This window comes from Pelobates fuscus, chromosome 10 (genome assembly GCF_036172605.1).
Source record: "Pelobates fuscus isolate aPelFus1 chromosome 10, aPelFus1.pri, whole genome shotgun sequence".
Classification (NCBI taxonomy): domain Eukaryota; kingdom Metazoa; phylum Chordata; class Amphibia; order Anura; family Pelobatidae; genus Pelobates; species Pelobates fuscus.
In genome coordinates, this window is record NC_086326.1 from 7,663,939 (window position 1) to 7,680,292 (window position 16,354).

Sequence of the window (16,354 nt, forward strand, 5' to 3'; positions counted from 1 at the left end):
TATGTGATTTGCATCGGCTGACGCAGAGAAAGAAGACATATTTTATGCAGTTTGGACAGGGATTGCGTTAGTTAATAGCCTGCGTTCTTGCGTTGGATTCCCCGCGGGCTCTCTATGCACAGTTCAGCTAATACGTAATGTAAATCTGTGGCATCATTTTCACAAGACTCACACAATCTCTCTTGACATTTTGCAGGTTCAACAGTCTGGCACCCCGACTGCAAGCAGAGCAGCAAGGCAGAGGAAATGCAGCGGGTAAGATAACTACCCAAACACGCTCTGAAAGACACCCACAGATACAGCATTTCTTTTATCACAGTGTTTATCACAACTCTTAATAGAATAGCTTTCATAACATTAAAACTCAACTTTAATAACTCTTTAACTGCCAGACGCTTCACTCCTTGATATTTCCTATCCTAATGTTTCTAATACCCCACCTCCTATAGTCTGTAAGCTCATTTGAGCAGGGTCCTCTTCAGCCTATTGTTCCTGTAAGTTTTCTTGTAATTGTCCTATTTATTGTTACATCCCCCCTCTCAAAATATTGTAAAGCGCTACGGAATCTGTTGACGCTATATAAATGGCAATAATAATAATAATAATAATCCTCATGACCCAGCTAACAGGAGCTTGCAATCATGACAGAGCGCTGTAATGAACGTTAGATGGTAATTTAGCAACCACAACTGGGGTCATTCTGCAGTTAATTGCTGCAAATAGAGAGATTTAGAATTGTTTTGGCCCTTAATGTGCCATCCAATGTGATAGCCACTTTAATGAACAATCTATTGGGATTTTTTATTCCCTAAAAGTTTCCCTCCTGCTCCCCATTTTTTTTTTTTGTAAATATACTTTTCATTCGTTTTCCATTCAACAATAAACCGTGTGGCTCGCAGGCCTCAATTCGTATGTATTCATATGACTCATGGTTATAGCAAATTAGGTTCGTGCATATATCTGTTTGGGTTCGCAGGCCCACAAGTATGATGGACACGCAGGTCCCTTATATTTTATATACAGGAGTGTAAACCCGTGTATCCCGACCTTCGGGCTGGGTCCCTATCTACCTTGTCCCGTCCCGGGCTCCCTCTGGCTTTCTTGTCTTGGCGGTCTATTGAAAGTTAACCCTCCCTAGCTGTTCTCTGTCTCTTTCTCTGGGCTCCCGGACCCCGTGGTTGCACCTTCTAGGGTGTCGTCTAGCTAACCGGTCTCTTCCATGGCTGGTTTATGCCGGTCGGGTGTCTTGTCCCTTGGTTGCTCTGTTTCTAATGTCTGTTTCGGGTTTCTCCTTTTCAGTTTCCTATGTTTCGTCTGCTGACAGTGTTTTGTGGGTCTCTAGTCTTGTACATCCCCTTGGGTGCACTTGGACAGTTTTTACTTTGGGGGTAGTGGGGGCGGGTATTGGGGTGGGAGAGGGTGGGGTTGGGAAGGGAGAGGAGTGGCGGTAGTGGGTGGTCAGTATCTGTCGTCTAGTTAGTTTGTCGGAGGCTCTGTTGGAAGTTTTCCTTTGCCGTCTCTAGAATCCAGTGTGTCCATATGTCAGTGTATTTCGTGGGGGTTGCCGAGGCTGTCATATTCAGTTCCTCTATGGACCTGAGCTCCTCCATCTGGTCAAACCAGGCTTTAAGAGGTGGAGTGGTCTTTTGTTTCCAAAATTGAGGGAGAATTTGTTTAGCCACGTTCAGTATTCTAACCGTCATGGATTTCTTATATTTTGATCTCGGGACGGGTGTATAGTGTAGGAGCATTTCGGCCGGTTCCGGGGGGGGGGGGGGGGGGGGGCGCATCCGAGAACTTCTATAATATCTTGTGTATCCCTGTCCAGTAGAGTTTAATCATGTCACATTCCCACCAGATGTGTAATGTGGTGCCTACCTCTCTCTCACATCTCCAGCACATCTCTGTGTGGTCTGTGTCGATTTTGTGTAGTCTGTATGGTGTTTTGTACCAATGTGTCAGGAGTTTATAGGCTGTCTCTTGGGTTCTGCTGTGTGTCGAGCAGTGGTGTGCCTGCTCCCCATTTTTGACGGTTACCGATATTCTTTGCCAGCTGACTAAACCAGCCTTTTTTGAACTATTTGCGTCACACCACACAATGCACAAGCCGGGAGTAATGAGGGCTTGGAAAGATTTACTGGAGATTCGTTATAGGTCCGTGGCCTGGAGCTTGACCCATAGGAAGCAGAAATTCCCAAAGTCTAATTATTATACATTCTAAACAGGAAGGAGGTTGTGCGGCTGCAAAAATAGCTTTTGATGGCTTCTGTGGAGATCTCAGAACGGGGCACAGTTTGAAAGCATATCAAGCATCTTGTGCCTGTTAGCTTTGAAGCATCAACATGTTCTTCAGTGCAGCACAATGGATTTGCAAAACATTAAAGTAAAAGATGGCACAATTAGTCAAACAAGGACAGCAGTGTCCGCATGTCTTTCAGCTCCAGTTCTCCAGGCAGTCCGCGGACTGGGCTAAAGTAAGCTCTGTGAGTTCTTGGGGGAGAAGGCAAGCATTTTCAAACTTTATTTATCTCAGTGAAGCTAACAGAACCAGTAATAAAACTTTCACTGCTAACTGATTGACACGTGATGTCATTTAACTCAGTGGACCTAACAGAACCAGTAATAAAACCTTCCCTGCTAACTGATTGACACCGATGTTATTTAACTCAGTGGACCTAACAGAACCAGTAAGAGAACCTTCCCTGCTAACTGATTGATATGTGATGTAATTTAACTCAGTGGACCTAACAGAACCAGTAATAAAACCTTCCCTGCTAACTGATTGACACCGATGTTATTTAACTCAGTGGACCTAACAGAACCAGTAAGAGAACCTTCCCTGCTAACTGATTGACATGTGATGTCATTTAACTCAGTGGACCTAACAGAACCAGTAATAAAACCTTCCCTGCTAACTGATTGACACCCAATGTCATTTAACTCAGTGGACCTAACAGAACCAGTAATAAAACCTTTCCTGCTAACTGATTGAAACCTGATGTAATTTAACTAAGTGGACCTAACAGAACCAGTAAGAGAACCTTCCCTGCTAACTGATTGAAACCTGATGTCATTTAACTCAGTGGACCTAACAGAACCAATAATAAAACCTTCCCTGCTAACTGATTGACACCCAATGTCATTTAACTCAGTGGACCTAACAGAACCAGTAAGAGAACCTTCCCTGCTAACTGATTGAAACCTGATGTCATTTAACTCAGTGGACCTAACAGAACCAGTAATAGAACCTTCTCTGCTAACTGATTGAAACCCGATGTCATTTAGCTCAGTGGACCTAACAGAACCAGTAATAAAACCCACTTCTTCATAAAAGCATATAAATTAAACTGTTAATAGCTCCTGACTGATTCCTCTTCTGCAACTGTCCTTACCATTTTGTGTCACTATACCCCACTCCCTCTAGCATGTAAGCTCACTGAGCAGGGCCCTCAATTCCTCTGTTACTGTGTCACTATACCCCACTCCCTCTAACATGTAAACTCACTGAGCAGGCCCTCTATCCCTCTGTTACTGTGTCACTATACCCCACTCCCTCTAGCATGTAAGCTCATTGAGCAGGGCCCTCAACCCCTCTGTTACTGTGTCACTATACCCCACTCTCTCTAGCATGTAAGCTCATTGAGCAGGGCCTCAACCCCTCTGTTACTGTGTCACTATACCCCACTCCCTCTAGCATGTAAGCTCATTGAGCAGGGCCCTCAACCCCTCTGTTACTGTATCACTATACCCCACTCCCTCTAGCATGTAAACTCACTGAGCAGGCCCCTCAATCCCTCTCTTACTGTGTCACTATACCCCACTCCCTCTAACATGTAAACTCACTGAGCAGGGCCTCAATCCCCCTGTTATTGTGTCATTATACCCCACTCCCTCTAGCATGTAAGCTCACTGAGCAGGGCCCTCAATCCCTCTGTTACTTTTACTATACCCCACTCCCTCTAACATGTAAGCTCACTGAGCAGGGCCCTCAATCACTCTGTTACTGTGTCACTACACCCCACTCCCTCTAGCATGTAAACTCACTGAGCAGGCCCTCAATCCCTCTGTTACTGTGTCACTATACCCCACTCCCTCTAACATGTAAACTCACTGAGCAGGGCCCTCAATCCCTCTGTTACTGTGTCACTATACCCCACTCCCTCTAGCATGTAAGCTCATTGAGAAGGGCCCTCAATCCCTCTGTTACTGTGTCACTATACCCCTCTCCCTCTAACATGTAAACTCACTGAGCAGGGCCTCAATCCCCCTGTTACTGTGTCACTATACCCCACTCCCTCTAGCATGTAAGGTCACTGAGCAGGGCCCTCAATCCCTCTGTTACTTTCACTATACCCCACTCCCACTAACATATAAGCTCACTGAGCCTGGCCTCAATCCCTCTGTTACTGTGTAACTATACCCCACTCCCTCTAGCATGTAAGCTCATTGAGCAGGGCCCTCAATCCCTCTGTTACTGTGTCACTATACCCCACTCCCTCTATCATGTAAACCCACTGAGCAGGCCCTCAACCCCTCTGTTACTGTGTCACTATACCCCACTCCCTCTAACAGGTAAACTCACTGAGCAGGGCCCTCAACCCCTCTGTTACTGTGTCACTATACCCCACTCCCTCTAACATGTAAACTCACTGAGCAGGGCCTCAATCCCCCTGTTACTGTGTCACTATACCCCACTCCCTCTGGCATGTAAACTCACTGAGCAGGGCCCTCAATCCCTCTGTTACTGTGTCACTATACCCCACTCCCTCTAGCATGTAAACTCACTGAGCAGGCCCTCAATCCCTCTGTTACTGTGTCACTATACCCCACTCCCTCTAACATGTAAACTCACTGAGCAGGGCCCTCAATCCCTCTGTTACTGTGTCACTATACCCCACTCCCTCTAACAGGTAAACTCACTGAGCAGGGCCCTCAACCCCTCTGTTACCATGTCACTATACCCCACTCCCTCTAGCATGTAAACTCACTGAGCAGGCCCTCAATCCCTCTGTTACTGTGTCACTATACCCCACTCCCTCTAACATGTAAACTCACTGAGCAGGGCCCTCAATTCCTCTGTTACTGTGTCACTATACCCCACTCCCTCTAACATGTAAACTCACTGAGCAGGGCTTCAATCCCCCTGTTACTGTGTCACTATACCCCACTCCCTCTAGCATGTAAGAGCAGGGCCCTCAACCCCTCTGTTACTGTGTCACTATACCCCACTCCCTCTAGCATGTAAACTCACTGAGCAGGGCCCTCAATCCCTCTGTTACTGTGTCACTATACCCCACTCCCTCTAACATGTAAACTCACTGAGCAGGGCCCTCAATTCCTCTGTTACTGTGTCACTATACCCCACTCCCTCTAACATGTAAACTCACTGAGCAGGGCTTCAATCCCCCTGTTACTGTGTCACTATACCCCACTCCCTCTAGCATGTAAGAGCAGGGCCCTCAACCCCTCTGTTACTGTGTCACTATACCCCACTCCCTCTAGCATGTAAACTCACTGAGCAGGGCCTCAATCCCCCTGTTACTGTGTCACTATACCCCACTCCCTCTAACATGTAAACTCACTGAGCAGGGCCCTCAATCCCTCTGTTACTGTGTCACTATACCCCACTCCCTCTAACAGGTAAACTCACTGAGCAGGGCCCTCAACCCCTCTGTTACCATGTCACTATACCCCACTCCCTCTAGCATGTAAACTCACTGAGCAGGCCCTCAATCCCTCTGTTACTGTGTCACTATACCCCACTCCCTCTAACATGTAAACTCACTGAGCAGGGCCCTCAATTCCTCTGTTACTGTGTCACTATACCCCACTCCCTCTAACATGTAAACTCACTGAGCAGGGCTTCAATCCCCCTGTTACTGTGTCACTATACCCCACTCCCTCTAGCATGTAAGAGCAGGGCCCTCAACCCCTCTGTTACTGTGTCACTATACCCCACTCCCTCTAGCATGTAAACTCACTGAGCAGGCCCTCAATCCCTCTGTTACTGTGTCACTATACCCCACTCCCTCTAACATGTAAACTCACTGAGCAGGGCCCTCAATTCCTCTGTTACTGTGTCACTATACCCCACTCCCTCTAACATGTAAACTCACTGAGCAGGGCTTCAATCCCCCTGTTACTGTGTCACTATACCCCACTCCCTCTAGCATGTAAGAGCAGGGCCCTCAACCCCTCTGTTACTGTGTCACTATACCCCACTCCCTCTAGCATGTAAACTCACTGAGCAGGGCCTCAATCCCCCTGTTACTGTGTCACTATACCCCACCTCCTCTGGCATGTAAACTCACTGAGCAGGGCCCTCAATCCCTCTGTTACTGTGTCACTATAGCCCACTCCCTCTAACATGTAAACTCACTGAGCCTGGCCTCAATCCCTATGTTACTTTCAATATACCCCACTCCCTCTAGCATGTAAGCTCATTGAGCAGGGTCCTCAATCCCTCTGTTACTGTGTCACTATACCCCACTCCCTCTAGCATGTAAACTCACTGAGCAGGGCCCTCAATCACCCTGTTACTGTGTCACTATACCCCACTCCCTCTAGCATGTAAACTCACTGAGCAGGGCCCTCAATCCCTCTGTTACTGTGTCACTATACCCCACTCCCTCTAGCATGTAAGCTCATTGAGCAGGGCCCTCAATCCCTCTGTTACTGTGTCACTATACCCCTCTCCCTCTAACATGTAAACTCACTGAGCAGGGCCTCAATCCCCCTGTTACTGTGTCACTATACCCCACTCCCTCTAGCATGTAAGGTCACTGAGCAGGGCCCTCAATCCCTCTGTTACTGTGTCACTATACCCCACTCCCACTAACATGTAAGCTCACTGAGCAGGGCCCTCAATCCCTCTGTTACTGTGTAACTATACCCCACTCCCTCTAGCATGTAAGCTCATTGAGCAGGGCCCTCAATCCCTCTGTTACTGTGTCACTATACCCCACTCCCTCTAACATGTAAACCCACCGAGCAGGCCCTCAACCCCTCTGTTACTGTGTCACTATACCCCACTCCCTCTAACAGGTAAACTCACTGAGCAGGGCCCTCAACCCCTCTGTTACTGTGTCACTATACCCCACTCCCTCTAACATGTAAACTCACTGAGCAGGGCCTCAATCCCCCTGTTACTGTGTCACTATACCCCACTCCCTCTGGCATGTAAACTCACTGAGCAGGGCCCTCAATTCCTCTGTTACTGTGTCACTATACCCCACTCCCTCTAACATGTAAACTCACTGAGCAGGGCTTCAATCCCCCTGTTACTGTGTCACTATACCCCACTCCCTCTAGCATGTAAGAGCAGGGCCCTCAACCCCTCTGTTACTGTGTCACTATACCCCACTCCCTCTAGCATGTAAACTCACTGAGCAGGGCCTCAATCCCCCTGTTACTGTGTCACTATACCCCACCTCCTCTTGCATGTAAACTCACTGAGCAGGGCCCTCAATCCCTCTGTTACTGTGTCACTATAGCCCACTCCCTCTAACATGTAAACTCACTGAGCCTGGCCTCAATCCCTATGTTACTTTCAATATACCCCACTCCCTCTAGCATGTAAGCTCATTGAGCAGGGTCCTCAATCCCTCTGTTACTGTGTCACTATACCCCACTCCCTCTAGCATGTAAACTCACTGAGCAGGGCCTCAATCCCTCTGTTACTGTGTCACTATACCCCACTCCCTCTAACATGTAAACTCACTGAGCAGGGCCATCAATCCCTCTGTTACTGTGTCACTATACCCCACTCCCTCTAACATGTAAACTCACTGAGCAGGCCCTCAATCCCTCTGTTACTGTGTCACTATACCCCACTCCCTCTAACATGTAAACTCACTGAGCAGTGCCCTCAATCCCTCTGTTACTGCCACTATACCCCTCTCCCTCTAACATGTAAACTCACTGAGCAGGGCCTCAATCCCTCTGTTACTGTGTCACTATACCCCACTCCCTCTAACATGTAAACTCACTGAGCAGGGCCTCAATCCCTCTGTTACTGTGTCACACGGCTGACGTATAATAATTATAATCCGTCTGCGTTAGTGAAAAAAACAAAAACATTCTAAGCAACTGTTAATGTTTATTTTTTGTGTAATAATCATAATCTGTCTGCGTTAGTTAAAAAGCAAACCAAAAAGTCATTTAACATTAAATAACATCTTGGCCTATAATTAGTGGACTGGCTTGATTACTGTGAAAGGTGAGTTGCACAATACATGTCTACGTATAAACACATGTAAGTCGTTGGTGTAAACATGATTTAACCATGAAACTCTCAGAGTAATTAGGGAGTTCTGCCAGTAATTATTATAACACAGGTCCTCATCCCTTGTGGCTTTTCTCTGCCGTGGACCCTGTTTGCTGGACAGATGCCAAGCTGCGACACGGTTCATTTCTCTCCTGTCTTCCTTCATTCTGCTGGGTCTGTGTGAAAATCGCCTCCTTAATGTAAACACAATGAGGTGTATTCACCAGACTCCGAATTCTGGACAATAGACAAAGAATTGCAAATAAACTGGAAATATCTCCAATACAATGCCAAAGGTGCAATTCCATTTTCATCCGCTCTTTAGTTAATAACCCCAAATGGTTTTTGATATGTGATATGTTTTGTTTATAAATGTAAAATAAATTATTTAAACTACATTTACAGTTTTTATCCCTCTCTATGTCTGTGTGCCTCTCCCTCTCTCTCTATCTCTGTGCGCCCATCTGTCTGTGTGCCTGTCGTTCTCTGTCTCTGTGTGCCTCTGTCTTTTTTTGTCTGTGTGACTCTCTAACTTTTTCTTTGTCTCTGTGTGTCTCCTTTTCTCTGTCTCTATGTGCCTTCTCTGTCTCTCTCCCTCTGTGCCACACTCTTTCTTTGTCTCTGTGTGCCTCTCTTGCTTTTTCTTGGTGTTCCTCTCTCGGTCTCTGTATGCCTCTCTTTCTTTGTCTATGTGTGCCACTCTGTCTCTCTCTCTCTCGTTGCCTGTCTGTCTCTCTCTCTCGTTGCCTGTCTGTCTCTCTCTCTCCTTCCTGTCTGGTCTCTCTCTCTCTCCTTCCTGTCTGGTCTCTCTTTCTCTCAGTGCCTTCCTGTCTGGTCTCTCTTTCTCTCATTGCCTTCCTGTCTGGTCTCTCTCGCTCTCTCTCAGTGCCTTCCTGTCTGCTCTCTCTCTCTCTCTCTCATTAATAGATAGCTTTGTCAGTGTTAATACATTTTGGCGAGTAGTTAATTCGCGTATAAATTACCTACACAATCTAGTTAGCTTCTATAGGAGTGTAAATACAATCCTAATTGCTTCATTAAGTCACATTTGGTGCGAAACATTATTTATTTTCCTTCCAAAGAAAACCTATTTAAACATGGGCATTTTATCTGATCAATTCAAGTGCTTACTAGAGTTTCAATGTAAATAACCCATTAATTTACTACCCAAACCAAGGAGTGTTTGTCAAAGCTGAATTTAAAAATCCATATTATAAATAAGGTTATATTGTCTAAAATACAGATTTACTATTTAACAGCTTAATTGACTAAATGTAAAGGTGGCTTTAATCCCTATGATATATAGAGAGAGCATAAACAAAGGTGAAACAAGACGTGTTTCTCTGTGTTTTAATATAATATAAGAAAATTAAACAGGTCACATGAAAAAGGTTAACACAAGTTTTATGTGAAAGAAGATACGTGATGTTACCCCTTTAAAAGGCTAAAACCTCACGTACAGTGTGTGAAGAGTTTAACCCCTTAAGGACCAAACTTCTGGAATAAAAGGGAATCATGACATGTCACACACGTCATGTGTCCTTAAGGGGTTAAAGGAATTGTTGGAATTAAAACTAAAATGGTCATTTTTCAAGTGAAACCTTTAACATTTGATTTTTTTTTTAATCCAGGACACAATAATGTCAATTATCTGTGTTAGTTATTTGATCTAACTCAGTTTTCATTTAGTGTAATTGAACTTCACACTTACACAGTAGTCTTCATATAAGGCACACACAGGGAATTTCATGCAAATGAACTGACTCTTTAAAGAGACACTATAGGCACTCAGACCACGTCATCTCAATGAACCCTGCAGCTGAAAGCATTGCTTCTGTAGGAACAGCGATAACCTGACAATATGCCAGCCACTAGAGGGTAAAGCTACTATTTCTATCAGAAATATATATATATAATTTCACACAAAGATGATTTAAAGTCATAATACTTTTTGTATTACTTCTAAATAAAATCAGATGTAAAGATGTTGAGACGATTAAACTATTGTATGTTCCGAATCATCATTCAGCGACACGTGACTTCATTAATGGGAAGTTTGATTAATCTTTAAATGAGACGAATTGTCTATATCATTAAATCGGGGCAATTCTTTTGTGATTTGTGGGAGGGATAGGATTAGTACATTTTTTTTAGACAATAAGACAGGGAGAGGCACACAATCAATTGGATTTTAAGAAGTATTGTTTATTAATTCTTTTATCAAATTTATCAATCTTCGTATTAGTACAAATATTGGGTGAAGTGTCGCTCTTTTACACATTCTGCTTTCTTGTTTGACTCCCCTGAGTCTGATTTAGGCCTTTATCAATGTACATTTGATAATTTAGCTAGTGCAATAGCTTACTTCTCCCCCACAAAAAAAAAAAAAAAAGTTAGAAAAATTGATACGCAGAAAGTAACAGAACGTATAAGTGATTACTTAAAAGGGAGCAGTTTAACATTAACCCCAGAAAAAATATATAGAAAATCTCACAATAATGCACTCTGTCAAAAAGGAACAAAACAACGGGGTAAATCAGTAAATTCACCTTTTTATTAACCATTTCAAAATATGTTCAGGACATTAAAACAGTGCAGATAACTAGCACCAAAGCTATTGACCTGGTAGCTGTCGATACAGATACGGTGCCCTCCAGTAACGAAAGGCGCCCGGCTCGCTTGGCGTGGGGTATGGAGTATTTATAAATATTTTATATGCCGTTTATCAGCCATGGATTTAATGTCCTGCATACGTTTTTAAATGAATTTATTTACTCCTGTGTATCGTTTCTTTTTATGAGTGCATTATTGTGAGAGTTTATTTTATTTACATTTTGTATTTGCCTTTACTGATACCTATAAACGTTGTAGCCCATATTAGAAGTTAGCTCATTTATTATTTGTTACTTCTGTTATAAAAACAATCAAATCTCCTGTTTCTTTTTTCGCAGCCCATGAGATCATCGTCTGAAAGTGTATATTCTCGTCCTGGTTCCAGTATCTCCGGCTCCCCAGGACACACGATTTGTGTGAGTATTGTCAGTCTCGGACATTGTGTGTATATCTCAGTAGTCACACATGCTCCCAACTTGCCCCATTACAGTCTATAATGAATGCGGCGTCAAGGCTCATCTTCCTGTCCGCCAGCACCTCAGGAAAGGCAGGAAAATACAAACAAAAACAAAAGCAGGAAAATACAAACAAAAACAAAACGCACTTCACACGCATGTGTGTATTATCATCGATGCAGTAATTACCAGACTTATTACACGAGAATACAATTTGGTTTGGCCAAAGCAATTCATAAAAAAAAAAAGTTGTCAGTCTATTTAGGATTCATCCGTGTGACATTTTGGTTTTGACAAATGTCGTCTATGTGACCGGTTCAGAAAAAAACACCAAACGATTCAGATGAAGCAGAAAGATGTGAAAATGGGCCAATCGGTATACTGCAAAAGATATACAACTTTATATATCACCACTGTATATAGCTCGCCGTACACCGACAGGAGCATTTTCCATTTGGTTCACAGATTAAGTTAGAAGAAGCAACTATAGAGAGGAAAATAGGAAAAGAAAAAAAAACTATATTTTATATACTATATATTAATTGGCAACATGGGCGGAACCCTGAATTCCAAAACAAACAAAACTGTTCATCCATTGTGTTTCGGGATATGTCCATATAGTGTTTCAAAGTTACCACCGTTTGCCCAGAAAACAGACGAATTGCAATTCACTTTGAAACCGAATGCGCAAGTCGAGTAATATAAACCCCTGAGGGCAATCAGAGAGGAAAATCCCACGATAATATGACAGTCGTTGTACATCACCTGTCATGAAGAGGTCCATTTTTGGTATTTGTCGGGATTTGCAATTCAGAAACTCAATAACACAAAAACAAAGATTTTTATATATTGTACACAGTATATCGTGGCAGTTTTCAGTTATATAATAATCCAGGGATTATCTGCTATTTATTGTCAGCTGTTGATCAGCTTTGGGGTACAATTAATCTTGCAAGGGATCCCCCAGTGCTTTAAAAGGCATTTATTACAGATACACACTTTCAGATTGTAGTTTGCCAGGTATCTACCCTTACAGTATTAATTACCTTATCTGTCTGGCTAGATTCAGACTGTCAGGTAAATGATTTTTAGACAGGGATGTGTTTTGGGGTGGCCAGTGATTTGCATCCTGCAAGCCTCGCAATGTTTTCCTAACTTTTCTTCTAACAAAAAAATCCTCTCTGGAAATGTTCTACTAGGTTCCATTCACAAGTAAATGTCTGTATCCTTTCAGGCGAAAGTAGACAACGAAGTTCTGGATTACAAGGATTTGGCGGCGATTCCTAAAGTGAAAGCCATTTATGACATTGAGCGCCCCGATCTTATAACTTATGAATCCATTTACACATCTACCTATGAGGACCGTCAGGACAGGCAGAGTATGGGAGAGGTAAGCAGTCATTCTCTCTATTAGCTCCATCTTCTGGGAGGGAAAATGGTGGTTTTATCAAAATAGATGTTGAAGAGGCCTGATAATTTATTGCTTCACTCGTGCACTAAGTGAATACATGATTAAATAATAATTAGTGTGATTTTTTCCTGCTATTAAGGAGGTCGCATAATATCTGCCGGATCATTGTTATCGAGTCCACGGGCTGGGTTTCTACCCGAAACGATGAACAGTGTTACATTTATAGTTAATATTATTTTCTTATAATAAATGTGGCAAATAACAAAATGGCTTTTGTTTGCAGCCTCAGAGCCCCAGAAGTGATCGATCCTCCATTTACAGTGAGAGAGTAAGTGGGACGTGGGCTTTAAACCACGTGATAATTCTCTTGCTTTCTTCCACTGTCTGTCTGCGTCCTCTCTGTTCTTCTTGCTGATAGGGAATCATTGCACTTTTACAAATAATGTAATATGATTCAGCAGGCTATTAAGGTTGAGCTTTATTAATATTCTAGTTTTTATTCGACTAACTCAACTTTAGTGACAACTACACGGTGAATCATAATGAATTGAAAACTGAATTGTAACATGTAGACAAGAATTGCCAATCTACCCCGATGGCATCTGCTATCCTCTAGTTAGCAAGCATTCAACTTCCATTGTCCCTACCAGAGTTCTAGGACAGGCCCAGGAATGTTAAGGTCTCAGTTTGACCCGATATGGGCCCAGATCCATTTCGATAAATGTCGGGTATTCATTATTATTGAATCTGGAGTCCATTCAGCCCAATTTTAGGTCTAGTAAGGGTATTTTATAGACTCATAGCTAATTAACTCTGATAGACGGACAAAATCTAGAATGTCAGCTGAAGATCGTGGCAGTTTTGTCTGGGGAGAATGGCCTCTTTGTTCAGTCAAATTATCAATCTCATTTATTGGCAGTATTTTCTAGGAAGCTGTTTCACGATTTTTCCAGCCATTACAGGCACAAATGGACATAAGATGAATGTAAAAACACTGACATTGAAAGAAATGCAGAGAAACATGATGGGACACTGGTGCTGATTGACCGAACTCTCTGTCCCAACTAGAACATTCATTATTTTTCACAAAGCTGCCATACAATGACAACTGCAGCGTCCAGGATTAATGATGAGCACGCACAAAATGCAACCATGCACATGATCCGGCTCAGTGTGTGTTGCTGTTGGGATCAGGAGCCGTGATGCTACCAATTATCGATGCCAGGATCTGTCCTTTGATTACCGTATTTTTCGCTCCATAAGACGCACCTCACCATAAGACGCACCTAGTTTTTAGAGGAAGAAACCCAGAAAAAAAATATTCTGAACAAACTGTCCCATAGTGTTTCTTACTATGGGACAGTTTGTACAGAATATTTTTTTTCTCCCCTGTCCCATAGTGTCCCCCCCCTTCCATAGTCTTCTCCTCTCTCCCATAGACTTCATCCACCCCCTCCCCATAGACTTCATCTCCCCCCCTCCCCACAGACTTCATCTCCCCCCCTCCCCACAGACTTCATCTCCCCCCCTCCCCACAGACTTCATCTCCCCCCCTCCCCACAGACTTCATCTCCCACCCTCCCCACAGACTTCATCTCCCACCTTCCCACAGACTTCATCTCCCCCCCTCCCCACAGACTTCATCTCCTCCCCTCCCCACAGACTTCATCTCCCCCCCTCCCCACAGACTTCATCTCCCCCCCTCCCCACAGACTTCATCTCCCACCCTCCCCACAGACTTCATCTCCCACCCTCCCCACAGACTTCATCTCCCACCCTCCCCACAGACTTCATCTCCCACCTTCCCACAGACTTCATCTCCCCCCCTCCCCACAGACTTCATCTCCCCCCCCTCCCCACAGACTTCATCTCCCCCCCTCCCCACAGACTTCATCTCCCCCCCTCCCCACAGACTTCATCTCCCACCTTCCCACAGACTTCATCTCCCCCCCTCCCCACAGACTTCATCTCCCCCCCCTCCCCACAGACTTCATCTCCCCCCCCTCCCCACAGACTTCATCTCCCCCCCTCCCCACAGACTTCATCTCCCCCCCTCCCCACAGACTTCATCTCCCACCTTCCCACAGACTTCATCTCCCCCCCTCCCCACAGACTTCATCTCCCACCCTCCCCACAGACTTCATCTCCCACCCTCCCCACAGACTTCATCTCCCACCCTCCCCACAGACTTCATCTCCCACCCTCCCCACAGACTTCATCTCCCACCCTCCCCACAGACTTCATCTCCCCCCCTCCCCACAGACTTCATCTCCCCCCTCCCCACAGACTTCATCTCCCCCCCTCCCCACAGACTTCATCTCCCCCCCTCCCCACAGACTTCATCTCCCACCTTCCCACAGACTTCATCTCCCCCCCTCCCCACAGACTTCATCTCCCCCCTCCCCACAGACTTCATCTCCCCCCTCCCCACAGACTTCATCTCCCCCCCTCCCCACAGACTTCATCTCCCCCCCTCCCCACAGACTTCATCTCCCCCCCTCACCACAGACTTCATCTCCCCCTCCCCACAGACTTCATCTCCCCCTCCCCACAGACTTCCACCCCCCCTCCCCACAGACTTCCACCCCCCCCTCCCCACAGACTTCCACCCTCCCCTCCCCACAGACTTCCACCCCCCCCTCCCCACAGACTTCCACCCCCCCCTCCCCACAGACTTCCACCCCCCCCTCCCCACAGACTTCCACCCCCCCCCTCCCCACAGACTTCCACCCCCCCCTCCCCACAGACTTCCACCCCCCCCTCCCCACAGACTTCCACCCCCCCCTCCCCACAGACTTCCACCCCCCCCTCCCCACAGACTTCCACCCCCCCTCCCCACAGACTTCCACCCCCCCCCTCCCCACAGACTTCCACCCCCCCCTCCCCACAGACTTCCACCCCCCCCTCCCCACAGACTTCCACCCCCCCCTCCCCACAGACTTCCACCCCCCCCCTCCCCACAGACTTCCATCCCCCTCCCCCTCCCCATAGACTTCCATCCCCCTCCCCCTCCCCATAGACTTCCATCCCCCTCCCCATAGACTTCATCCCCCTCCCCCTCCCCATAGACTTCATCCCCCTCCCCATAGACTTCATCCCCCTCCCCCTCCCCATAGACTTTATCCCCCTCCCATATTGTCCCCCTCCCCTTGTCCTATAATTACTTACCTGTCTTGCAGCGTTGGCCGGCAGCACAGGGCGCACCGCGGTAGTGGAACTTGAATTTCATGTTCCGGTTTCCGGCGGGACTGAAAGGAAGTGCGCACTCAGCTTGTGCGCACTTCCTTTCAGTCCCGCCGGAAACCGGAACATGAAATTCAAGTTCCACTACCGCGGTGCGCCCTGTGCTGCCGGCCAACGCTGCAAGACAGGTAAGTAAAGCTTCATATTCGCTCCATAAGACGCACAGACATTTCCCCTCACTTTTGAGGGGAAAAAAAGTGCGTCTTATGGAGCGAAAAATACGGTACTTCTTGTTTGCAGGCTCATAATTAGGATAGTGTGCAACTTTGGAAAATGCTGAAAAGAAGCCATAGTGTACAGCACTATGGAATCTGATGGCGCTATATAAATAATATAATAATAGTGTGCTAAACTGCCATCTAGTGG

General features: G+C 45.7%; 1 protein-coding gene across 1 annotated transcript in view; it reads left to right on the forward strand.

Annotated features, from left to right (window-relative positions):
- ABLIM1 (actin binding LIM protein 1) overlaps positions 1–16,354 on the forward strand; it is a 207,104-nt gene that overhangs the window by 147,310 nt on the left and 43,440 nt on the right. Inside the window, exons 8-10 of the mRNA XM_063434108.1 lie at positions 197–255; positions 11,218–11,295; positions 12,569–12,724. Coding sequence (XP_063290178.1) covers positions 197–255; positions 11,218–11,295; positions 12,569–12,724 — 293 coding nt within the window. The remainder of the gene's footprint in view (positions 1–196; positions 256–11,217; positions 11,296–12,568; positions 12,725–16,354) is intronic.